Source organism: Drosophila teissieri, chromosome 2R (assembly GCF_016746235.2).
Source record: "Drosophila teissieri strain GT53w chromosome 2R, Prin_Dtei_1.1, whole genome shotgun sequence".
Lineage (NCBI taxonomy): Eukaryota > Metazoa > Arthropoda > Insecta > Diptera > Drosophilidae > Drosophila > Drosophila teissieri.
The window spans coordinates 12,205,811-12,231,502 of record NC_053030.1 but is presented as its reverse complement, the minus strand read 5'-3'; the positions used below and the strand labels follow the sequence as shown (position 1 = coordinate 12,231,502).

The following is a 25,692-nucleotide window of genomic DNA, read 5'->3' as shown; positions in this document are numbered from 1 at the left end:
GCGCGCCAAACTTGAAATTCAAAAGTTCATGGTAATTTCCAAATGCCACAGTAAAAGCCAACAGCCACGTTAGAGAAATATGATTTATTTCCATTAAATATCAGCGGCTCGGCGACCGAAAAATACAGAATCTTTGCTGACATCAATATGTTTTTGAAATTCACAATAATGTAATGCATATGTAGGTACAAATGTTTACAAGTTTTTACTTAGAGATAGACTTTTAAAAAAGAATGCAAGTCTGTATCCGTATCACAAAGCTGCGCCGCGGACAAGTACAGATACAAAGGACCGAACTCTAGCCTCTTAACTACGCTTTTCCTCGCGAACTTACAAAATAAATAACAGCAAAGACAGATAAATATATAAACTTATAAGCGCAATATTCAATGTTTAGTGGCTCCAATTACTGCTGGTGTAAGACACATAGAGAATAAATGTGATGTGTATGTGGGTTGTTTAGTTTGGCCTACCAGTAGTGTGCTCTTAATATGTGTGTGTACCAATCTGAATCGAAGTCTAAATGTTGACGTATGTAGCTGCTCCTGCCGTTCTCCTATATACATGTGCACCGTGAGATCCAAAGTCCCAGCGTTTCCGGCTTAGTTTCCCTCGGGCTTTGGCAGGTTCGTGTCATAAGCACGTATGATGATAGACTGCGGCACAGCTCCGCCCTCCTCCTGGGAAAACGCATAGCCATCTGGGAAGGTAGACAATGCCAGTTAGTTAGAATCTTATATAGAATATAGCAGCCCTGTGGAAGTGGTCATGTGTGGCATCTGTAATGTGTGAGTAGTGTGTGGTCCCAGTGTCGCATACATAGATCTACCTCCAAAGGAGCCCCCCAAAATGGAGGCAATACTATCCCCCAGTCCCCAGGATGCGGACCTACTGCTCGAGGAGTCCTACCCCTAATGGCTGTGTTCCTGCAACTGAGTGGTACTCACGCGATAGCTCGAGATCCGTTTCGACTCTCGTGTTGGCACGACGTGTAAAGACATTACGTAGCAGCCGGGCCGTTTCCGTGAATCTGTTGGGTTAATTTTTGAGCGGGTCGGATATGGTTTAGTAAAGGATTTCAATTTCGTGGGGTTGGAGGGAGCGGGGTCACTTAATAGGTTAGTTTCCATTTTGAATTGTTAGCACTTTACACAGTTCTTGCAAATTACACTAGTGATCCGAATGCAATCGGAATATCGAGATTTTCTGGACTTGGGCAGGGGAGCAAAAATATGTATAATCAAATCAGGATATCAGGAGATCAGGATGAGCAACAAGGTGTGTACCAAATTGATAGGGGCATGCAGAATACGTAATAAATGGAGTAGAGCCTACATACTTGAAAAGTTGGCAAATAAAAGGAATACGATGCGGTTCTGGAGTTCAAATTTACAAAGAATCTTTGACGCTACGTAAATCATAAGGTTCGTACCATAAAGTGTTGTAGGTTTACAAGTTTGAGGTCCTAGCTACCCGTATATATAGTATACAGTATGTATGTATATCATCTCCCTTCTGCGAAGGGGAACCCACTAGAAGATACCCTGTGACTGGGTGACGTGTGGGTGACAGAGTGGGTGGTGTGTGTGTGTGTGGATGGAGCGTGTTGTGAGAGTGTAGATATGGGTTTTCAGCATTATCTACGATTTACTTACACCGAATTATCGATCCCAAGGCATACATGGTACTGCGCACACAGACATTAACGCAGAGAACGTTCAGAGAAATTTTAAATAGACATGTTTCAGAATTTTGCTGTTGACTCTTTGACTTTTATTAAATTATATATTGATTAGTTATTGTTGGGTGTGTTTGGGTTCTGCGTGTGGGTGTTGGGTGTGATTGGTTAAGTCGCTTTGTTGGGTGTCGAGTAATACAAAATAAAACATAGTTACATACAACATAAGTGCAGAGCAGATCGGATCGGATCGGATCGATTCGTATTCAGATCGGATTGATTGATCGGATCAGCAGCCATTGCGTTAGTATAAAGATCATTGGCCGAATTGAATTGCATGCGAGCTGGGGAGTACGGTGCGGGATACATATATTCAAAACTGATACATACATATCATCTGGGTACCATCACATTCCAATAACGTTGGGATGAGTATGTATATATATATATCGGTTGGTTAATCATAATTAAGTTGAGTAGGAACGAACGGAACATTCGTGACTGGGCTTGTTAACGCAATGTTATTGTACAACCTGGTAAGTGTCTTAGAAGAATAAGTTCAACATCCAGCTAGCACATACTTAGGTACGATTTAGTACGATTTAGTACGATTAGATTTAGATAAAGTAACTCAGTAAAGTTGGGAATGATGATAAGACGGCTCACAAAATAGCATTCCCTGATTATTGGCCTATCCTACGTGCCTAAACACCTCTGGCTACGTCTTAGACACTATCACAGTTGGCAAATAGTTGGTTAGCACATACAGTATGCGATGTAAAAATATCCGCTTCCTGGGACTAGCATATAGCATATACACATGGAAATATGATATGAATTCGACAGTTCTTCTCTGGATGCGGAATCGGGAAATAGTCCCATTCGGAATGCAAATTACAATACAATACAATGCTCACTTATAAGATAAAGTACGTTAAGATATAGATACGTTTTACAACTACACAAAATAATACGATTAGATTTGCCTTCGATGAGCGGCCTCACATGTGCAGAGTGGCCGTGGTGGGTGATGTGGTGCTGTTCCTCGCACTCCGGACAACTGCATCCGGTGGCTTCTGGCCACCTCGCCACTTCTGCTGCTGCCTGTGCTGCTGCTGCTGCTCCGTGTCGGTCTCCAGCTCCAGGTTCTCCACCCGCAGATTGGACACTCTACTGGACTCCGAGTGGAAGCGGTGATCGTGCGAAATCAGGACCTGGCTGGATCGTATCAACTTGCCGAGGGCGTATCCGAAGCCGGAGTCACTAATGCGTCGCATGGGTGCAGGGAGTTCGAATGGGTTTATGGATCGATTGAATGCATGGATTTGGGATTGAGGGGACAATCGTCGCCGCCAGGGATTGATGGGGGATAGAGGAAGACAGAGAGATTACATTTTAGGGATTTCAATTCATTAGATACTTGCTCATGGTGATGCAGTCGAAGATTGGGTAAATCTGAATCTGATTGATGCTGGCTGTTTTTGTCTTAACTCAGTAAAATTGTGTTTGTTTCTTTATAAATGCGCCGACTTTATTAAATGACACAGCTAGGCGAGAATACCTCAACACAGCCAATATATATATAGTATATGTATTTTATATGTATATCCAATTTATATGTTTTAATTGCATTCAAAATTGTTCTATAAGGTCTACAAAAGGCGTATCAAACTGGGGTAAGTATAAATACATAACATTAGGATCTAAACATGAGTTTAAACTCGTAAATAACATTATCTAGGTGTGCTATGTTTATTATATGCATTGAATAGGTTACATATGAAATAACACTTGTGAGTGGATAACAAATGACAGGAAGAAAGAGTGTTTAGAACTTATCTTACTCTAGTCTCTATACTATTTACACATTTATCCGCTAGTACAATTCCATTTCTCATTGTTTGTGGTCTGTAATCTTATGCATAAAGGTCCTGGGTCAACACTTCGTGTTTCTTTACTATTTGTGTGTTCGATTCTAGGTATACGTATATCTGAAGCAATTTTCGGTGGCCAATATTCAAGAAGATTTGGTTTGATATAACAGCAACTAACATACATCGAAAGTTGAACAAACACAATTCGAGTGGGTGAAAGTGCGATAGCGGAATGATTTGGATTTAGTAATGCTTTTATGACCCAAACAAACTCTAAGTAACTAAGTAACTAAGGTTGGTTTCGATACAGGTGCAAATACTACAAGAAGCAGGGTATAAAGTGCAGGCACATATGTTCAATCAGCCTTGTTTCGGGTTTGTAGGATAGGTTCATAGGTTTATAGAAATATTAACGTCTTAGGGGTCAAGTTAATATTTAGCAAATGCGCAACAATTCAAATTGAAAGTGGGTATAGTTTGATTTCGTTTTTGGACAAACAAAAACTAAATACGTATGGAGGAATGTAGGGGATTCTCCGGCCCGGAGGTAAAGCGTGACTACGGGGGTCTCATAGGCGATTGCTTCGATACTTACGAAGATCGCGGCTCGTTCATCACTTCGGAGATGTCGCTGCGTCGGATCTCCGTCTCGCGAACAGCCTCCGTAAGTGTCTTGAACACGGTATTGTGTACGCTACAATGAAAAAGCAGTTCAATGAGTTAAATTCCATGGTGCATAGCTCGTTTACTCACAGTTTGCAGATCACATCGATCAGCAGCGTGGTAATGGGCACCAACATCAAGCAGAAATAGAAAACTGGCGTCGACAACAGCTGAATGTCCATGCCGCGGAAGTTGCTGGCAAACTTGAACGTTGGCCACACATGGCTATAAATCAGCACGAAACTGAACCAGAGGACAATGGAGCCCCAAATGGCCAGATGGGTCAGCCAGGTCCACGAATTGGTGATGAGTCCAGCCTTTAGGCAAACGGTTACAATCACATACTAAAATAAGAATTAGGTTAATCAAAATCAATTCCATCAACTGGGCATACGAAAAGTCCTTACAGTATAAACTAAGTTGCCCATCAATAGGTAATCACTGGTCTTGCCATCGCTCCAGATCACCTCCTTTGTGTACGCGGCCAATGGTAACCAGAAGAGGAACACCGAGTGCAGCAGCGCATTGAATATCCAGATCCAGAACACCTTCACATTGAAGAGCTTTGCATTCTGCGATGTTTTGTAAAGCATCGGGTACCGGAGCATCGTTTCCGCCGTGCAGAATTTCTCGAAGAGTCCCATCGCAAACGGCGGCATGGCCGTAAAGACCACGTTGTACAGGCCAATTGTCCAGCGTTCAAACAGGATCTGGCCCGACCAGCCGGAGTAGACGGCGAACCACAGCTCAATTACATACAGACACACGTTCTTGTAGAAGCTGTACAGGATCAGCTTGGAGATCCTAGCGTAGTTCCAAGCACCGTGGACCAAGAGTAGGCGCTGCAAGTAGCGAAACTGGGCGATCGAGTAGTCCGATGCGCACGCCGCCTGGAGTCCCTCCACTCCAGAAATTCCGATGCCCACGTTCGCCTTCTGGATCATAGCCACGTCGTTGGCTCCATCGCCAATAGCTAGGGTCACTGCATTCGTGCTCTGGGTGACCATCTCCACCACCTCAGCCTTTTGCATTGGCGACACTCGGCAGCAGATGACCACCCGACACAGAAGGCACAAATCTTGGAAATCATTGCGCAGGTCACAGCTAAGGGCGTACTTCAGCGTGGTACCATCGATGACTAGTGCCACATTGACGTCCTTCGCCGACGAACGCTTGAAATCTCCATAATGGCGTTGGATGACTTCGCGCGTGGCCTAGAAGTAGAGATGTCAATTTTAATAGGTTCTTCTAGCTAATTAATAATAAATAATAAAAGCCAACTCACATCGAGGCTCTCCTCGTTGAGGATAATGATGTCCATGGAGTGGCTTATCAGCCGGCAGGAGTAGCCAATGTTGATGGCCGTCTCCTGCTTGTCGCCGGTAAGAACCCAGATATAGATGCCGGCGTCCATCAAAGAGGCAATCGTTTCCGGTACACCATCCTGAAGTCTATCCTCGATTGCTGTGGCGCCCAGGAGACGAAGATTGTTCTCGATCAGATTGGCCGCGTCCTCCAGCTTGCTCTCACGATTCTGGAGAGCCACCGACGCCTTGTCGAACGTCTGGCTCCACTCTTGGTAAACATCCGGCCTTATGTCAGCCACTGCCAAGCAGAGGGTCCGCAATCCATCCGAAGCGAACTCCTCCAGATGACGCAGCGTCTGCTCGCGGAACGCTTGACCCTGGGGAGCCAGTCGCTCGTATATCACCGTGTCCGCACCCTTGCAAAATAGCTTGATCCTATTTTCCGGCGTGCGAACAATCAACGACATACGCTTACGCGACGAGGTGAACTCCAGGACATTGAGCACCTCGTAGCGCTTTCGCACGCCGAGCGCATTGATCTCCACATACTTCGGCGTACGCGTGTCGAAGATGTAGCCGAATTTCTGGGCGCCTTCCACCAGAGCCCGCTCATCCGGACTGGCAGCGTGGTAGATCATGTCGCCGCTTTCCTTGCGCTCGGGGATTACCGTGTGGCACACCGACAGCAGCTCCAGGAACTCCTCGATCACGGCGGAAGTCTCATGGCGACCGAGGATATTCTGCACCAGCTGAGATTCCTCCGGCGTTCGCTCGGCTGTGTACACGTAGCCGGCGATGGAGCACTTCTTGAACTCCATCACGTTCTGCGTGAGGGTGCCTGTCTTGTCCGAGAATATGTACTTGACCATGCCCAGCTCCTCGTTCAGGTTCGAGGTGCGGGCCATGGCCGGCGTGTTGGACTCCTCGTGGTACATCTCAATGTCGTAGTTGATGAAGATGGCCTGCAGGAAACGCACCAGCTCAAGCGTCACCTGCAGCGAGATGGGGATCAGGTTGTTGTACAGGATGAAGAAGGTCAGCAGGTTGTAGCCGAGGCTCTTGGTCTTGAAGTCGGTGAGGCCCAGGTACCAGTCCGTTTCTGAGTGTTCCCTAGTCCAGAACAGGTTGCACAGGCCGCTGACGATGCACAGTGAGATGAGGATCATGAAGAGCATGAGGATCTGGGTGTTGGTCAGCTTGTCTACGGTGGAGCGCTTCAGTGGCGCCGAGGTAGAGTTCTTCATCAGCTTCGTCTCCTGCCCGGAGTAGACCACGATCCCGAACACCCACGCCGTGTTCCGCAGAATGGCGCCGCGTTGGAGCACCTGATCATTGCCCAAAGCAGCGGGTCTGAAAGAGAAACAGGTGTTTAGTGAGTGAGTTTTTATTCATTTGAAATAACAGAAGGGTGACAAGAGTAACTTCTAAGACTCATTAGCTTTCTAATTTTATATATAACATTAACAAGTTGACGAAGAATATGTTCTTTTCGGCAATGGCCCAACATGTGCAGTTTCGTCATAAACTAAAGATTACAATCTCTAGAATAATGTGGCGTTCTTAAAATAAGCGCACACACATTGTTGAGTTAGTTTTGCTTCTGTTTATATAACCATTTAATTAGTCGTTATTTATAAACGCATTACTCACGGCTTCCCAGTCTCCCTGAGCACCCCGTTAAACTCGTATAAATGCCGGTTGGGCAGCTCGCACTCGATCCTGCCCTGCAATCGCTGCAGATCCTTCGTCTCCAGCAGCTCAGCGGTGGCTGGGAGCGCCTGCCGGATCTTCAGGTTCGTCTCGCCATCCAGATTGGCCGTCTCTATGAAGCACATGGCCTGCGGTTCACTGTGGACGCATCAGATGCAAATGAAGCATATCAAAACCGAATTGGGGTTAACTGGGGAGGGTGCGCACCTGGACGACAGAAGAATCAGATCGGCGGGGAAGAAGGTGTTGATGCCCACTTTGATGACATCGCCCACCGTCAGCTCCGACCAGCGAACAGTGTTCCAGGAGCCACTGTCCAGGCGCTCTATCGATCGGTGATTGATCTCATTATCCGCCCGATGTCGTTTCTGAAGATCATGGTGAAGATCAATATATCAATATGCCTACTAACTACATCTCTTACTCTCAGTACTTACAATATCCTCGATGATCTCCTTGATGGCGCTCACCGAGAGGATGAACATCAGGGGCACCAGCGTGGTGTAACGACCCGTGGGCGACACCTCCGGGATTTGTTGCAGTATGGCAATTAGCAGGAAAAAGCAGTTGGAATACCGCCGGAACTGCTCGAAGAGGAACGCGGGCAGAAAGCTGATGAAACTGCATGCAAACAGATTGGGACAGATTGTCGGTTACTTCGTGTGTAATCCATCCATTTAGGTCATGATAATTATCAGGCGCTAAATGGCGGGCACTCACTCACCTATATTTTGCCGTCGTTATGCGATTATTACAGTATTTAGTGGGCTGTGGCCCATTTAGGTTTATGACACGCCTCTCCCCATCATCTGCATCGTACCCCGCGGACGAGGTGAAGTCCTCATCATCTGGAAGTATTCATGAAAAGGGTGATTAATACGTGATATCCGAGCGGGAGAAGTCGGAAAATTACACGGCACTTATTTCTACGGACTGCGATGTTTCAATTAGGGTCTCATTTTTGCTGATTAGTAATCGTCTATTATCTTTTGAGTGCTCCTAATAATAATGGTAATCACATAATATTTTTGATATATTGGGTTTTATTATAGCATATATGTAAGAGTGTGTATGGATACCAAGGAAATTGAAATAGTTATAAGTAAGAAACTACTGATTTTAACTTAATAATAGAACACCAGTTTCAAACTCCGCGATTTTATTCCATTTTATTTAAAATGTTCTATATCATGTTCCGAGGACAGGAAGGTGGGTGTCCACCGCCACATCCATTCCACCAGATAGAAATTGGCGGCCATCGGATTGCCCAGTGCATACTTCCTCGCAAATTTGTGGCAATTGAAGGTGGCACGACCCTTCTCCTCGCCCTCGGGAATGAAAGTCTCGTCGAAATCGAGCTCCAGATACTGCTTGAAGGCCAGGAAGACGATTCGATGGATGTTTTCACCCTGGATGGTCCGCCGATTGTCGTAGGCCACCAGCGTCTGACCCATGGCGACATCGCAGCCCGGAATATTGCCCACCATCCAAATGAGCCACTCCGTGTGATTGTCGGGTGGCACGTCCAAGTCCACCATCATCAGCGTGTGGAACTGCTCCGGAATGGCCTTGAATCGAATGATCGGTTGGTTGAGCGCCTCATTAATCACTATCATAATGCCCGGCTTGATGTCGATATCGCAGGGATATAGCACACTGATCACCTTCGTGGGCTGGCAGGCCAGCAGACGGGGAATCACGTGGTGCTTTTTCAGTTCCTTGACCAGTTTCTCAACCGGACAAACCACCGGGCAGCTCACCAGCATAGTGGTGATGGAATTTCAAAATTTGGTTGACACAACACGAAAGAGGAGTTGGAAGCTAAGCTTGCTATAACTAACTGCTAGATATATAAGCTTTTTTGTTATCATTTTAGATACTTGTTCATTAGCTTCACTACATTTCTTGTTCTAGATGGATTTTGTTCTTTTCAATTCACTGAAAGCCCCTTAGTTAAAGAATAAGAACCTTAGATGTCTGTTGAGCTAGATCAATTGAAACTGATCAGTTGACAAATCGAATAGCTATCCACTGATTAGTTTATCTAGTAGTTACATTCCAGTTGTACTATTTTATAGACCGTTGGGATCTATAGGATCCAATATCTCGACGGCTTTCAATATTTGCGGTACACTTACGACTCCAACGAATGCGCATCGCCTTGTAGACATTGCGAAAGTCCATTTTGGCCCGGCGTAAAAGCGCGGGACAACGGAAGCGTCCTGCCCGATCCCCAGATGGCGTGGTTACCACCGACTCCACCGCCTCCTCCTCCGCTTCCTCTTCCTCGGGCCCGGGTAGCTCGTCGGATCCAGAGTCGCAATCGCCCACGGGCACGAAGGCAATGCTCTCGCCGGCGGTCTCCTCCTGGTTGCGCTTGGGAAACCCCAGGATGGAGGGCAGTTGGTCACTGGTCACAGCCTCGGCAAGGATAATCAGCCACAAGTGGGCGTGCTATTTGGGTGGCCAAATAATAACGAGGTATAAGAGTAGTCCTGTGGGATGGCGCCTGCGCCTCCTGTTTTCAATCACTGCGTATAAGAAAACACAATTTTCATCCCGTACGGAGGTGGATTCTGTGACATCCACATTTGCCTATACACACGGCCAGTGATGGGATTCCTTCGGAGCACCATCTGACCATCTAATCAGATGGGTTCTCCAATGTTCCTTGCCTGGCCACCTGGAGGCATACGTTTTTCACATCCATCACCTGGCAACGTGCCTGCACTTTTCCGTTTCAGGTATCGATTTGTCACCACTAAGTTGAATGCGTTAAGGACGTGAATAGCTGGCTAACAAATCTAAACGCTTTTGATTTCAGTAAGTTAACTTGATTGGTAGTTGCACAGCTGACACTGATTGGCGTACGATTATCCAAAGTTAAAAGTAAGTTAAAAGTAATGGCAAATATTCTGCGACACACTTTCACCACACACACGTTTCGCTATGTGCGCTCTCCTGAGCTCCGATACTACGACTGAAACGAAATTTCCACGAGCTCGAAGGACCCACAAAGGACAACAGGGATGGGTTTCTCGATGGGGGGTGCGGGGTGCGGGGTGCGAGGTGTGGGTCGCCCAGGTCGGAAACCCCTTGAGTCCAAGCCACCCACCACCCCGCAAAGCTGCGTAGTGCATTCTGCAAAAGGAGCTTATAAAGCTTGCGATTTATCAGTAAACCCAAAACATTGCGTACCCCTCGGGGAAGAAGAAGATGGGTAAGTGGGTAGGGGGGCAGGAGGGGGTGTTTGGAAATGCAGGAGCAAAAGCGAAAGCGAAGCGTGATAGCAAAACAAAAGGCGAGAAACAAGGGAGAGCAGCGTGCGAAAAGAGAGTGGGAAGAGAGTGCAAAGCGAGTGCGAAGAGAGCGCGACTGCGCCGTAAGTCAAATGCTTTGAAATGACGTAGAACATGGAAGTAGTTAAGTCTCGACCAAAAAGTACCCTAGCCAAACCGAAAATTGTACGTATCTCAGAAAATAAATATGGTACAAGTATATAAAAATATCATAGAATAAATCTTTTGGGTATTCCTATTTCAACCAAGCTTCTGCCAACTGCTTCCTGCTTCATATCGAATTCCTTATAATTCCGAATAATTTCGCTTGATAAGTTATGGATCATAAGACCTTCTATAAGACTAGGCAATACTGGCTTCCTGCTAAAAACTTCATATCGAATTCTTTATATTTCTGAATAAGTTCGCTAGATAAGTTATGGATCATCAGACCTTCTATAAAAATGATTAGGCAATAATGGCAAGGTCATATCAACCACATGGTATTTAGCGATGTGTGCTTCAAAGCCCTTATCGTTTTCTTAATTTTAGACACATTCAATGGTTGAAATAGTGGTGATATGGATGCTATACATACGTACATATATATCTTTGAAAGATTCAAAGAAAAACTAAAGTATAGTGGCTTAGTTGACATATAGGCACCTTTTCGTTTTTTCCGGCCTGGGCGCGTTCTTTTAAGGAAATTTTTCAGCGACTTCATACTGCCCACCGCCGACGATTCGCCCAGTCTGCGATGCGGATTGCTGCCGTCCGTTTCCGTGGTCCCGGCTCCGCTCCTGGATGGCGCGGCATGGTCGTTGTCCGAGGGAGGTAAGTCCGCTCCACCCGGCGGAGCCATTGCTGGGCCCGTGGTGGCTGTCCGCCGGAGCACCTGGCTCCTCAGGCGGCGGACACCGGATTGTATGCTTGGCCACAGGCTGCGCACATTGAAGGCGGCTTCGCGGGGGGGCGGATTGTCCAGGAACTGCAGCTGGCGTCCTTGACTGTTTCCGTGTCCGTGTCCGTGTCCGTTACGTCCATTTTGGGCGTTTCCGCGTTCGCTGCTCGCTCCATTGTGACCACCACTCGCGTGTTTGCCGGAGTCTGCCATTCTAACATGGCTCCGCGAATCACCGGAATCGCCTGAATCGCGCTGCAAGTACACGGGTACACCTTTCACTCAATTGCCAGATCTTATCTGCTGCGATACGACACGATTCAATTAGTGGGTTCAGTCAAAAGGACCGCCGTGACTTTTCGCAATCGCGAAATTCTATTGCACTTTGGATTTTGCGTTTCACTGTCATTTTAATTCAACGTTGCCGATTTTTATCATTTATGGCTTGATTTTCAAAAGCTTGCTGTGCTAAGGCACACTGGAATAACTAGGCTACTAAAATATTTAAGATTTGTATATACAACTACGCTTAAGTTGACTGCCAACTCATATTCATTCAGCGTAATCACGTTTGAGTCACTTATTTTGTGTAAATGAAATATCTTGATTCTCTGAATAATGAATGAAGCATAACCTTTGTTTAAAAACAGTTAAAATAGTAAACAAAAAAATATTAAACAAAACTAAAAGGTTTTTCGATGTATTGTTTCGTAAACTTTCTCGATGAATTAGCTTTTGTCTGGCAGATTGTGTATAATATGGTGGATTTAATCGCGTGATTTACTTGAATTGCAACGTTTTAGTATTTCTGCTACTGCCTTTTCCATTGGCCTAGTATTGATTTACTGACCACTCAGGAGGGCAATTTAGTTGTCATTACGCGAAGAAGTAAAACCAACCAACCAGCCAGATAGCCAGACAGCCAGCCAACCAATCATCAATGCAAAGTGCCTCTAAAAAGGACATTAAGATACACGATATCCCCTAAATCCGTTTATACAGTCACTTCGGCATGGATCACTGTGGACTTAAATCTTATTATAAAGCTGCTTGGCATTCTGTCTATCTGTTTGCATGGCCGCTTTGATTCAGTACTCCTGCTGGATTTACACTGGATTAATTAGCCCTAACAACCCACCAGCTCCCTCGGGAGGTCGCCGCGTGCGGCTAGGTAAACACGAAAGGTACTTTGGCCATAGAGAAACTCAAATATGTATGTTTTTGGGGGCGTGGACGGATAGGAACGTCCGGCGATCATCGACCTCGGAAATCGGTAGCTAGTGAAGCGCTTTCGTAGCTTTTTAGCCTGCACTTAGTCTGCACTGGCCAAGTGATATGAGTGACGAAAAAGTATCTATCTAGCTATTTGGCTATTTGCGTGTCCGGTACGTTTACGTGTGTACTCAACGTGTTTTCCGGCCATAACCACATGGTCACCCGGAGCAACAAAAACAAACCGAATTATGGCACCCGCAGAGCCATTAAAACGACCATCGGGTGTTCGATTGTGAAAGGATTCTCCGGGGGCGGTGCCCGTGTGGGGATTTGAGAATTGGTTTCCTGAATGACTGGCGAGTGCAGCCAGGGGTCCAAGGGGTCCAAGGGGTCCAAGGGGTCTATGGGGTCTACTCAATGGGGTTTATCGATTGCTCCAGTTTCTTGGAGCATGCCTTGCAGTCTGCGAGCACATGTAGGTAAGTACCAGTAATCAACTCCTGATGACCTTCGCACAAGCACAAGCAAACGCAATTACAACTGGGCTGGAAAATCGACCAAATTATATACACATACTCGTACATATGTACATATGTACTCAATTTGACTTAGAGGTGAATTAGTCTTTAATATTTATAGGCAAAGGATTTCCTTTTCCTCCGTTGCTTCGATTCGGATTCGATTGGGCCTTTTGGAGTCTGACGTAAATCGCTTCAAGTAGATCTATCTGGTAAACATATGTGGCAAGCAAAATATACATATCTGCGACGCTATTAAAATTTATTCCGCCAGCCGCGACGGCGTCTAAAAATACAACCATAGACATGGGAATAAGTAGGTATTTTGGATTCATTCCAAGCGAACTTACTTATTTGCGGATTTCATATAAATTCAGCCGCAGGAATGCCAAATGGAGTGCATGCTATATAAAAAACAATCTTTGCCGAGCCCAAACAGAACTAATTATATGTTGTATGTATAGCTGTCGTAATCCCAAGAGGCATGGAAGCCTAAATTAAACATTCGTTAACGCCTGGCAATGAGTTGGGGAAAATTTCCCCTAATGAGAGGTGATAATTTTGACCCGACTGTAATGAGTTTGAGCAACAGAGCAATATGTCTGTGCTAGTACTGCTTATCTGAGAAAGGTAAACAGATACAAAATAGAAGAGAACTCGCGATTGTCAACGATCTTATTTTTTACGTTTTTCTTTTTGATTTTGAGGGGGGAAAAGACGCATCCACACACAATCGATACAGAATTATTGGCAACCGACCAACGTTACTGTGTCATCGTTTGTTTAGGTGGCCAGCGAGCAAACAGCCCGCATTCCCTGGAACACCTCCATACTTGGGGTTCGGAAGTGGTAATGCTAAGCTTGATTACCATTACATAAGTACAGGGTGAGTCAAAGTTGAGGTGCATAGCCCATCAATTTCCCAGACAAATGGAAAGCGCAGGCAGCGTGACGATATTGTCAAGTCATTTGCTTTAATTTACGTTTATTTTTAGCGCAACATTCTTTGTTTTCGCTTCGCCAATAATTTCATTAATTTCGGTTTGGCAAATCAAGGCAGAAGTGACGAAAATTAATAAAAGAGAAAACTTTTCACAGCCATACGAACATTTTGGCAACGAAACGATCGCTGATCAGCTGGGAACTAACTAAACAACACAAATAGAATGTAAAATGTGTCACAACGATGACGAACTGACTCACCAGTCAGTGGTGTTTACCTTCGAGTCTGTAGATCTGCTGGTTCCCCCAAGCGCACCGATATAACGATGACATCCCACAGAGCACTAAACGGATGCCACTAACCGATTCGATCTGCAAACCCCTTCGATTTGAGTGGGACTAATGCAATTTACCAGTAATTCGGATCGCACATGCACTGCAAGTGCGGCTAATGCCCGATAAAAAGGGAAAATAGTCGCCAGAAGAGAGCGGCCCCCGATGACGCCAACGAATGCAAAGAAAACTGGTCTGAACAGCATTTGCAATTAACAACAATTGCAATTGTTAAACAATAGAAAGAGCAGTACACCAACAATGAGAAGATCGCGAGCGCAAGTGAGTACCAGACGAAAGCAGTACGCAAGCGAATCGACTTTCCATAGCGTATCCATTGGGTGAATGATAATAAAACGCGCTTTCAAATTGTTGCCTCCACGCTGAATGGGGTTTTACATGGAAAGAAAATGCGACTCACTTCCGTTTTCTAGCAAGTATTTCCAGCATATTTGTCGCTAAGTACTTGTGTTTAAAAACATTTTTCTGTGCTGACTAAGTTGAAAAATATTTATATATACGTTATGCATTTTGAAAGAAATCTTTCATGAATCTAAAATGAATTCTTATGCTTCTCCCACAAAAATATCAATCATATGCTGAACTTTTTTCACTGTGTCCGTACATTTTGTACATTTGATTGGACAGCTGCTACTCTTCATTGGTCGCATAGCATAGCATAGCCATAGCATATGAAAATCAAACGATAAATTGACGCGGTAGCACTTATTTTCTCGCACATATGTATGTAGATATATGGCACAAATTGTACGGCTGTATGGTGGTTGTTGTTATCCATGCAACAAATGTCCCAGCGATAATTACATTTGACCTTTAGCGGCGCGGGATTAGTGGGATTTTTTAAACGCCGTCACTAATATTCGAAAGCGTTTTGTGTGACGGATGACTGTGCATCACTGAGATCACCACATAAGCCTCTGTTGTCGTACTTTCAGACTAAATATCCGATATCCAGTATTTACTTTTGCCAGTTAACAATTCGCGTTGGCTCAACACGTCGACCTCGTTAACCGGTCCAAGCGTCTACCCGCTGGCACGACTTTTTGCTTGGCGGTTCGAAAAGCGACTGAAATACTGAAATACTGAATAGCTGAAAAAATGAGCAGAGAGCGCGTCGCCGAGTGGCGAAGCAACAGAGCAACCCAACATCAAGTGTTTGCCTTGGTGGGGTGGGGCGGATTTTGATTTTTGTATTAGCGGGCGGCGGTGGCGGTTCGTTGCCAGACCGCGGGAAGTAAGCGCCCAAGAAATCAATTTAAGCTGGCTTTAGCCCTTCGTTAATGGGTTATCTAGATTTACATGCACGCAACTCGCTTGGTAATTAGTTATCACACATCTGGATGTCAGAATTGGAAGGCCAAGTGTCAGGCTGACAAATGATATGAAAGGTCTAAGGACCAAGCCTAAACGTATTCATCCCTATGCATCAACTAAACGTAGAATAAAAAAAAAATAAATCAACTGGCCCATGAGGGGATCGAACCCGCGACCTTCGCGTTATTAGCACGACGCTCTAACCAGCTGAGCTAATGGGCCATGTGTTTACTGCTGCAACAGGCGTAGCAGACTGGAAGACGCTCCAGACTGCAAATTATAGTTAAAATATCTTTCTTTAGTCCATTTTATTTCTGAATTAATTAAAAAATTAAATATTTTACACTATTTAAGTTCTTATTCTTGAAATATTGTTCCAAAGTTTCCGGAAACAAGTTAATAATTAATCAAGATATAGTTATGACTGAATGAAATCGAAATCGGATATTTCTCAAATTGTATTGATAAATAAGGTTCTTATAGAAAAAATTCTTCAACAATTAAAATTACCATTGACTGCAAAAAACTAAAGTATACAAAAAAATTTTGTCAGAAGTGGGATTCGAACCCACGCCCTCAGAGAGGACCAGAACGCTCATACACTTTCGTTCAGAAAGTAAGATTTTCAATCTTGAGTCTGGCGCCTTAGACCGCTCGGCCATCCTGACATATGGCAAACTGGTGTCCGATTCGTTAGTTGTCTGCACGAATACAGCGCGTATGTCAGTTCTACTCGTAATATAACAGTTGCCAATATGGAAATGTATTTCTCCGTATTTCTGTTAGCTTCGCTATTTACAGAAAAACGCTTTTAGTCAAAAGCTTGGACAAGGCCCATTAGCTCAGTTGGTTAGAGCGTCGTGCTAATAACGCGAAGGTCGCGGGTTCGATCCCCTCATGGGCCAGAATACATTTTTTTGGTATTACACCGCAAAATACTTAACCAAGGCACATTCAAGTAGTCTAAACCACCATAGTCTTTCTTTACCAATAGGTTATAATTTAGCAATCATCGAATTCCTTATCATTTCATTTTAAGGACAGAGATAGTGCGACTGACATGGCTTGGCTGGCTGACTTTATTTCAAAAACAAAAATTAAATTTAGACAATTAAATGTTACAGCATTTTTAATTTGATACTAGTTTTTTACATCGTCAACAAGGACTTTTCTTTATGTTAGCGCGCCCGCCTTTGCCTAAGTTTAATGCCTAATAATACTATTGACGACGCTGTTTTCTACACGCATCTTAAATTGCAAAATATATATACAAAGATACTTAAGTTTTACATACATATAGATATTTGGAACATTTCTTATCAAATAATAGACGATACAGTTCTTATTACTATATTATCTCCAAACTTTAATTTAAACTTTTAAGGAAGAGGCTTAAATATTTTATTCCGTTGGTTAAATTCGTATTTTGACAACCATCAGCGCATGGCCCATTAGCTCAGCTGGTTAGAGCGTCGTGCTAATAACGCGAAGGTCGCGGGTTCGATCCCCTCATGGGCCAAACCTATATTTTTTTTCTAGGTATTTATACAAATTTTATTATTATTATTATTGAGAAATTAACGCATAATTAAAATTATGCGGAATTTTGGATTAGCTATAGCAGCTGAGGGCCTTAAGCTATATTTATAAAAATATTAGGGGAGATTAAATATATTTTTACAAAATAAGGAAGTTATCCAACAAAAAAAGTTTTCAAGTAAAGGTTGTTTATTATTAATTATTTAATGAAATTTATTAAATGAAATTGATGGTCATTTGGTTGATTACTATGTAGGAATAGCAAAGCAAGAACTCCTTACAGTTGGAAAGTGCTGGTCTTTGCCTTTTCTAAACGTCAATGTGAGTTAAGCATTTAAGCGTTCAAATGCGTATTTCCAATTAATATAAGAAATGATAGCTAAATAACTCACATATCGTACAAATCTTAACTTTTATTTATGTAGATAGAATTATATGTTTGTATATATGTACATATGTTCATATATGTATGTACATATGTACACCTTTTTAGTGAATGCATATATACGTGGGTAATGTAATATGATGTTTTGTAATAGCGATGAAGCTCTAAGGTATGCCAATCACTATGTTTTAGGTTCCTTTCTGGTCACGAATCGGTTGGCCTGTTATTAGTTACATATAAAATTTGAAATAACAGAAATTGTCCAACGTTGAGTTCCTACTTTTCCGAATCCTTGCTCCAGTGACCGTTATCGCATCGTACTAAACTAAATTCGTTATTAAATTTAATACATATATTAAACAAATAGTAAAAAGCTTTTTACTCTCAAAAAGTCTTTGGCAGCCGAGAATGCATGGCCCATTAGCTCAGCTGGTTAGAGCGTCGTGCTAATAACGCGAAGGTCGCGGGTTCGATCCCCTCATGGGCCAGGATTCTTTTTTATTTGTAACATTCTAATTTCTTCGAGCCTTGGCTTTTGCATTTTTCAACCGTGTGTTATCAGTAATAAGTTAACTGTTGGCAGAATTTTATTTTCTGCAAGAATGTACCACGTATAACAGTACTATATCCATTCCGCTAGGAGTATACATTTTACTCCTAACATAGCATTCTGTTAGATACAATTCTTAACAGTTCTAGTAGAATTGATATTTAGTAAAACTCACATTTTGACGCTTGGTCACACATGGCCCATTAGCTCAGTTGGTTAGAGCGTCGTGCTAATAACGCGAAGGTCGCGGGTTCGATCCCCTCATGGGCCACAACAATTCTTTTTTTATTACATATTTCTAATGCACTTTGAAAATTAAAAAGATACTATAAATTTGATGAGGAACGTGTCCCGCAAGCTTTTTGGTCGAACCTAGATAAGCAAGGCCCAATTATGGGCGGCTGCTAATGTTATCTCATGCCGTGCATGCTAGGACAGCGAGTATCCTGCGATGATGTCACATAACGGCGACGAGGATGATCTAACGTGGTCTATTACTCGCAAGGCAGCTAAGTGAAATGTCAATTCAATTTACCATTAAGGATGATTGACTTTCCCGTCCCTTTAGCTACCCAACTTCACCGCGTGTGAGGTATCTTAATTTGCTTTGGCAATCAAGCTAAACGGTTTATTGAACGATCTTATCTTCGCAACGAGTTGAAAATGCTTTTAGACAATAGAATGGCAAACACAGAAGATCCTAATTTATTGCGTCAACGCTTTATTTTTTATTTGTTTATATCACACTAGATTTTGGGCGATTGCGAAACCAAGTGTCAGGATGGCCGAGCGGTCTAAGGCGCCAGACTCAAGATTGAAAATCTTACTTTCTGAACGAAAGTGTATGAGCGTTCTGGTCCTCTCTGAGGGCGTGGGTTCGAATCCCACTTCTGACAAATATTTTTTGCAACTCAAAGATAACATTGTTTTGATAAACTATGCAAAATTGTGTATACTTTTGGGATCTGCATTTGATGCATCCCAGTTCGATATAAGAAAATTAATGTTGGTGTTACATGTACATATAAGAAATAGCAAAACTGGATAGTTAGTTCAAACTCTTTTCCTTTTACGAAATAAAATTGGCACTAAACTATTTACCATTGTATTTATTTGATATATACAGATGATTAAAAGGATTTTTCATAGGATTTGTATGTACATTTTTAGATTCTTAGCAATATGGGCGGGCAAACTTATTGCCTGGAATGACGAATGGCTCCCAAACAAAACTATCATAGTAGCCTGCTCACACATCTAGTGACAAATTCAGTTCTTATCAATCAATCTCTGAAGCGAGATTTCAGTCGGGATTGAATCAATTGTATATTTTTTACCAATCCAAGCCATGTCTGAAGAGCAGCCATCGAGCTCGTTGCTCAGGCCCATTCTAATCATGAGGAATGAGGAATTGGACGGAGCAGGTGATGGCGTCGGTGAGGAGAGCTTGAAGCCCAAGAAGCATGTCACCTTCAACCGGGTGGTGGAGTACTTCACCTACTCGGAAACTTTGTCCAGCTGGAAGAGACGGCTTATGTCCGACAACGACTTGGTAGGTACACTCTGTACACCACACACATGAATTCCCCATTAATTCACTCTACGGGTTTTCCAGCGCCGGAGCATGCCGCCGGAGTCGAAAACTTGCTTTACAAAGCGCTAGGCCAATTTATGACTCCGGCCCACCACGTTGGCCATATTGCAAAACCAATACAGAACCAGAATGAAACGTTGGCGGAAGTTGTTAACTGAACGTGACACTTTTAACCTAATTGGAAAATAAACGACAGCTCGAGTCCTGCCGGAGAAGCGGATGTGGACTTGTCCGTTGCTTTTAATGCATTTTCCGTGTTCTACGATGGGCAACGAAGTCGAGCAAATGGTCAATAAGTTATTCATGATTTGTACGTATTTATATTGTTGTGAGTTCATATATTAAAAGCATAAGCCAGTGCAGGGTGGTTACGACTATTTCGGCCTTCGTTTTCAGCCAAAGCACGTAAGCAGGCATGCAATTTACAACGCTTTTTGCGCACTGAACGCAAGGAGTAATCTGCATTTGAAATATTTACAATTGGTAAAACCCAGTCAATCGATTGAGAGCACAGAGAATGGATTATTGCCCCATTGAGACGTCAAAACAAGCATTCCTGCGATAAGTCTAAGCTCTGCACTGACCTATCTCACCGAAACGGGTAACTAATCGGTAACCAGTTGGCAATTAAAAGCACCTATTATCCGGCCACCACCTGGAGACAAATGCCGGATGATGAGCCTTTGGGTAATCAGCGGCTGATACGAATGAAATATGACCGTGTCATTTGACAACCTTATCCGCACGGGCAATGCCCAATCTGTGGCTATAAAAAGGCATCAAGCGCAGTTAGCCAGCCATCCAAAGTTGGAGAGTGCTACCGCAAACATGTTCCTTCAAATGGCAACTGTTTTTGCCTTGCTGGCCCTCACGAATGGCGCAGTCATTTCCTTTGGTCTGGAACCCCAAACATCGCTGGGTGGCCGGATTGTAGGAGGCACAGCATCTTCCATTGAGGATCGACCCTGGCAGGTTTCTCTGCAGCGTTCCGGAAGTCATTTCTGCGGAGGTTCCATCATCAGCAACAACATCATCTTGACCGCTGCCCACTGCCTCGATACCCCGACCACGGTCTCTAATCTCCGGATAAGGGCTGGCTCCAACAAGCGCACCTATGGTGGCGTTCTTGTCCAGGTGGCTGTCATGAAGATACACGAGGGATACAACAGCAACACCAAGGTCAACGACATTGGACTGGTGCGTCTGCAGACTAAGCTGACCTTCGGCTCCACCATCAAGGCCATTACGATGGCCAGTGCGACACCGGCTCACGGATCAGCAGCTAGCATCTCAGGCTGGGGCAAGACCTCCACCGGTGGCTCCTCGTCAGCGACGCTGCTCTTTGTGGACACGAAAGTTGTGGGGCGCACGCAGTGTGCCAGTTCCACTTACGGATATGGTTCCTCCATCCAAGCAACCATGATCTGTGCAGCGGCGGCCAACAAGGATGCATGCCAGGGTGACTCTGGCGGACCTCTGGTATCCGGAGGCCAACTGGTGGGCATCGTCTCCTGGGGACGGGATTGTGCCGACGCCAAATATCCCGGCGTGTATGCCAACGTTGCCGAACTGAGAGATTGGGTCCTTCGCACCCAGAAGACTATCTAGCTTATATTAAGCACAATAAAATCGCACTCATAGAACGTACTTTAACTGCAGCTGGCAGGGCTTTTATTTCTACTACTGCTTCCGCTCATTTACTGCTCAACAGCAGTGACTTTCGAATCCAGTCCCCAGAGCCGGTCCTCGGAGCCACCACACATGCGGCAGCAGGACGTGCCCTTCCTGTGGGCCACGCCGCTCGTTTGGCTCATGCAATCTGGGTCAGTCCACAGGGGTTGGCCGCCGGGTGGGGCCTTCAGTTCTGGCGGGGAATAGGGGCGGCATGGCACGATGGCAGGACAGTTACAGCGTTTGCATACTCAACGACCAGTAAAGTCGGGTGACATATCTGTGACATGGCTGGGAATGACATGTAAAATCTCTGTCTATTACATTTACACGCTTTTATTTAAAACCAAATATAAGTTGCCTGATTTGGTTTCCATAATACAATTTTTAGATCATTTGTAACATCGTTTAACTTCCTCACTGCTTATTATGTTATACATTATTTAAACTTCCTTTACGTATTGCTGTTCGTGAACAAAAATTCTCTATGCAGTGCATGTGCCCTTAAAATTGGTTATCTCCAATTTTTGGAAGCGGTTTAAGCGTTTTAAAACGTTTTATAGTCGTCATTTAAATAACTAATTTATAGCTAACAATAAATTGTGAATGCAGAAGTGCCTGATAATGCCGTGCAACATTCTGTTTACGTTTTGTAATTGCTCTTTTAAAGCTTTTTTAATTGTACGTCAACGGAAAGGTTTGTGCACGAATACATATACTCATGAATAGATTTTAACAAAAAACTATTGTAAATTATTTAATTTTTATCATTTTGGAATATTATTATACTTCTGACAGATTTATATCAACTGACAAAAGCGAGACATCCTGTAGGTAGTTAAGTAGCATCGAAAACACCATTGACCTTCCATAAGCGACAAATCTAGAAAATCAACACAGCATATGTTTGCGTATATTGACTGGGCCAATCGAAAATGTACGGTCCCTAAACAAATTAAGTAGTTGGCAAACAAATCTCCTGGAGCTACTGGCAGTGAAAAGCCGCACCCTCGCTCCACTGGGCCACAGACCACGGGGCGCCAACTTTATTGATCCAAAACGAGAAACGAGAAGGCGACATGGTGTAAGGAGATGACCGACCCGGACCGACCCGGACCGACCCGACCCGACCCACAAGCAGCATCTACGGATGGTGACTAGCCTATTGACTGTTGACTAGCCAGGAATTCTTGGAAGTCCATCATCTACGCCAAACCCGCACTCACCTTCGTACTCCGTGCGCTTCCTTCGCAGAAAGGAGGCCGTCATTCGCAGTCCACGTTGTGCCAGAACGGAAACCCGACTCTTGCCGCTCTGACGTGACAGTATGGAGCCCTTGGAATCCTTGCGGTTGGACGACCGTCGACGGGAGGAGAGTGTTCCGGCCACGGAGGTGGACACCGAGGCAGGGGGCTGCAGTCCAGAGACCGGGGTCACCGGCGTATTGGGCGTATCCGAGTCGATAAAGCCGAGGTTGCTGTTGGCACTGTTCAGGTGGATGCTGGAATGGTCCGGCGGTCCGCAAAGCGTAACACTGCCACCGCTGTGCACACTGTGCGAAACGGAGGCGGCCAGCTGCTCATCCAGGCCATCGGAGGCTCTTGGCGTCAGGTGTTCCAGGGACTCAAAGTCTCGGTTTATTGCTGGCGGCATCGAGTGTCGGAACCACGAGTCCTGCCGCTGCTGGGCGATGCGTTGCTGCCGCCTTCGCTGGCTGGCCGAAGATCCCAGATGGCTCCGCAAACATCCATCGGGATCATCCCCAGATCCATGGTCTGGACTCCGGAGCTCAAGGCTCTGGCGCTGGTAGCTGCCCGACATTTTTGGGGGTTTTTCCAATCAGGAACTTGCTCCCAAGGCACTACTTGGTCAGAATTCTAAGTCTGCAGGCACACTCAAGGCACTTGTGGCTACCAAATTGTTCTCCAATCTCGTTATGTAAGCTGTTCAACCGCTGGCTTGGTGGGTGGTTCCATGGTCGCCTCCAAACCGACTTCCTTTACCCAATTCCCTTGCCCAATTCGTGGGCCTTGACTCTGACAGGTGTTGAGAACCGGAACAACTGCCGAACTAGACGCTGCCATTAGTACAGCGACTTTAAAGGCCTGGATTCCGGCCAGTACATCAAAAATTCATTGCAGTTCTGACATTTAGGGGTAATGGTGTTTGCTTGTCACGCATATCAAGTCGAGGCGCGCTTTTGCTTGCGGAGATACAAGTATCTATATACTTTTAAGTGGCTTCCTTTCCTATAATCGAATCGAATGGTATCGCATTCTCCGAGCACAAATCTGTGACAGTCAAAATAATTAAAGCGTCGCTCACGGCGGAAACCTTCAGATTATCGAACTGCACTCACAACTCTAAGTGGCACAACGACTGCAGTGCTAAATTGTGAATTTACACCTCTCCAATTACGCTACGCCGTAATTGCAAAGAGTACGAAAAGGAGCGGGATTGCGGGGCCGCTTTCAACGATTTCCCATGGCAAGGGAAAGCAATTGGTCCTGGCGGAAGCGCCGCGGAAAAAAGCACGTCCAAACCGAACCGTAGTCAAAAGCCAACTGCGGATCCTTCACGGGCCAAAAGGAAAAGGGACATCAACTCGCACACAGCCGCATTCGGTCCATGGATACGAGTGCCCGAGCCCTTCAGCCGAACTTTCCCGATTGTGTACTATGAAAAGTTTTCAAAAATATATATGTGTCGCCCAGGAATACCCGCTTCAATGTGGGCCACGCTACGGCACTAAATAAACTACGAGATAAATTGGGCAACTATGGAAGTGAGGCGACTGTTTATATTTTACATTTTTCAGGCGAGAGCGCACTAGCTCTCTAGCTTTTGCAACTCAAGTTGATTTCAGCTGCAACGTGTCATCGCGGCCCATTAGCTCAGCTGGTTAGAGCGTCGTGCTAATAACGCGAAGGTCGCGGGTTCGATCCCCTCATGGGCCACTTTGATTTTTTTGTTTTTTTTGATTATTTATGAAAGCCATGTGGAAGAATTGGTATCCAGGTGGTCGCAAGGTAATCTTATCGTTGTACTGTCAGAGACCGAGATTCAACGCTTCATTTATAAATATTTGCTGGCATATTCTATTTTTGGGGCGTTTTCAACTTGTAAACTATTTGGGTTTGTACACTATTACTTGGCTATGACGAATATTAAAGAACTTTGGGAAGTATTAATGTAATTCAAATTTTAAATGAACATAGTATAATGTTGCGCTTCATTGTTTACTAATACATTTTTAATGCTTATCTAAAATTAAGAACTATGTGGACATTAGTTACGGTGACTAATTTGATAGAACAGGTAAGGTAAGACTTTCGATTAGGAGGAAATGTTTGCTGTCGGGTACGAATTTTATAACCTGATTAGTTTGGTGGTATAACTGTTTAACTGTATACTTCCAATATAAAATAATAACAAGTGAGTATGTAACTGCATTCAATGTGCAATGTATGTACAAAAGTATTACTGCACTCGACAACCAAAAGCTTCCAGCTTAAAGATTAAAGAAGCTACAGTCGGAACGGCTTGAGGTTTGGGATTACTTACAGGTATTCAGGAGGCCGGGTTCGGGTACCTCGCGGCGGCGAAACAACTGTCGAAAGCGGGAAATGGAGGGCATAGCTTCTTGACGAGCAGCAACTGGTGACCGAGCACAAACATCCGAGACAGAATCGCAGCGGAGAAAAGCCAAGAAAAGCGGCCCTTGTTTGGCTTCCGTTCGTAGTTGCACTTCCACACAATCCGTTCAGTTCAGTTCCGCGAAGAAGGCGAAATCATTTATGGCACCAAACATTAATGCTAGACACTACACCGCACTAATATTTACGCACTGATAGATTGGATGGCATTATATTTGAGCACAGTGGATAATGTATGTACATAGCCTACGTTCATATGTACATATATATATGTATTTTGATAAGGTGGTAAACAAAGCCGCAAGCAAGGCGATAAGGTGCTATTACACCGTTGCATGCGTTTTTCTCCAACTGAACTTGGGACTCGTTTGTATTAACGGTTTATGGCTGTATAGTTATTGTAAACACGAGTCGCGATGCTGGTTTTTGTTTTTTGCCGTTTTGCGCTTTTTATTAATTTCAGCTGGCACGGTTGCATTCGCACTCTCGACGGTCTGGCAGCGCTGCCGCAAAACAGCTGTTCGCAATTTACCGTCTATCGTT

General features: G+C 44.4%; 4 protein-coding genes and 8 non-coding genes across 17 annotated transcripts; 8 read left to right on the top strand and 4 right to left on the bottom strand.

Moving 5' to 3' along the window:
* Positions 1-69: 69 nt before the first annotated feature.
* Positions 70-25,603, bottom strand: LOC122614722 (probable phospholipid-transporting ATPase IA). Of its 6 annotated transcripts, none has more exons than XM_043789363.1 (11): positions 22,720-23,329; positions 7,957-8,080; positions 7,670-7,853; positions 7,440-7,600; positions 7,173-7,370; positions 5,501-6,872; positions 4,623-5,429; positions 4,306-4,559; positions 4,148-4,246; positions 948-1,030; positions 70-700 (listed from the first exon to the last, which is right to left on the bottom strand). In XM_043789363.1, the coding sequence occupies exons 1-11, from the start codon at positions 23,312-23,314 to the stop codon at positions 603-605; spliced, it is 3,975 nt and encodes a 1,324-aa protein (XP_043645298.1). In that variant the 5' UTR covers positions 23,315-23,329; the 3' UTR covers positions 70-602. The 6 variants fall into 6 exon arrangements, with proteins under 6 accessions (XP_043645298.1, XP_043645300.1, XP_043645301.1 ...); XM_043789365.1 differs by lacking the exons at positions 948-1,030; positions 22,720-23,329 and adding exons at positions 1,656-1,687; positions 11,177-11,892; XM_043789366.1 differs by lacking the exons at positions 948-1,030; positions 22,720-23,329 and adding an exon at positions 11,177-11,892.
* Positions 8,365-9,065, bottom strand: LOC122614725 (protein D2). The gene has a single exon (XM_043789370.1). It carries the CDS (start codon positions 8,996-8,998, stop codon positions 8,402-8,404), a length of 597 nt encoding a protein of 198 aa, XP_043645305.1. The 5' UTR covers positions 8,999-9,065; the 3' UTR covers positions 8,365-8,401.
* Positions 15,903-15,976, bottom strand: Trnai-aau. The gene has a single exon. It is a non-coding gene; the product is annotated as a tRNA-Ile (tRNA).
* Positions 16,302-16,422, bottom strand: Trnal-caa. The gene is made up of 2 exons: positions 16,385-16,422; positions 16,302-16,346 (listed from the first exon to the last, which is right to left on the bottom strand). It is a non-coding gene; the product is annotated as a tRNA-Leu (tRNA).
* Trnai-aau lies at positions 16,586-16,659 on the top strand. Its single transcript has one exon. It is a non-coding gene; the product is annotated as a tRNA-Ile (tRNA).
* Trnai-aau lies at positions 17,200-17,273 on the top strand. Its single transcript has one exon. It is a non-coding gene; the product is annotated as a tRNA-Ile (tRNA).
* Trnai-aau lies at positions 18,093-18,166 on the top strand. Its single transcript has one exon. It is a non-coding gene; the product is annotated as a tRNA-Ile (tRNA).
* On the top strand, positions 18,426-18,499 carry Trnai-aau. The gene has a single exon. It is a non-coding gene; the product is annotated as a tRNA-Ile (tRNA).
* On the top strand, positions 19,004-19,124 carry Trnal-caa. The gene is made up of 2 exons: positions 19,004-19,041; positions 19,080-19,124. It is a non-coding gene; the product is annotated as a tRNA-Leu (tRNA).
* On the top strand, positions 19,501-20,154 carry LOC122614726. The gene is made up of 2 exons (XM_043789371.1): positions 19,501-19,780; positions 19,844-20,154. Exons 1-2 carry the CDS (start codon positions 19,577-19,579, stop codon positions 19,889-19,891), a joined length of 252 nt encoding a protein of 83 aa, XP_043645306.1. The 5' UTR covers positions 19,501-19,576; the 3' UTR covers positions 19,892-20,154.
* On the top strand, positions 20,522-21,469 carry LOC122614724 (trypsin alpha-3). Its single transcript, XM_043789369.1, has one exon. The coding sequence runs from the start codon at positions 20,537-20,539 to the stop codon at positions 21,428-21,430; it is 894 nt and encodes a 297-aa protein (XP_043645304.1). The 5' UTR covers positions 20,522-20,536; the 3' UTR covers positions 21,431-21,469.
* Positions 24,377-24,450, top strand: Trnai-aau. Its single transcript has one exon. It is a non-coding gene; the product is annotated as a tRNA-Ile (tRNA).
* Positions 25,604-25,692: the final 89 nt, after the last annotated feature.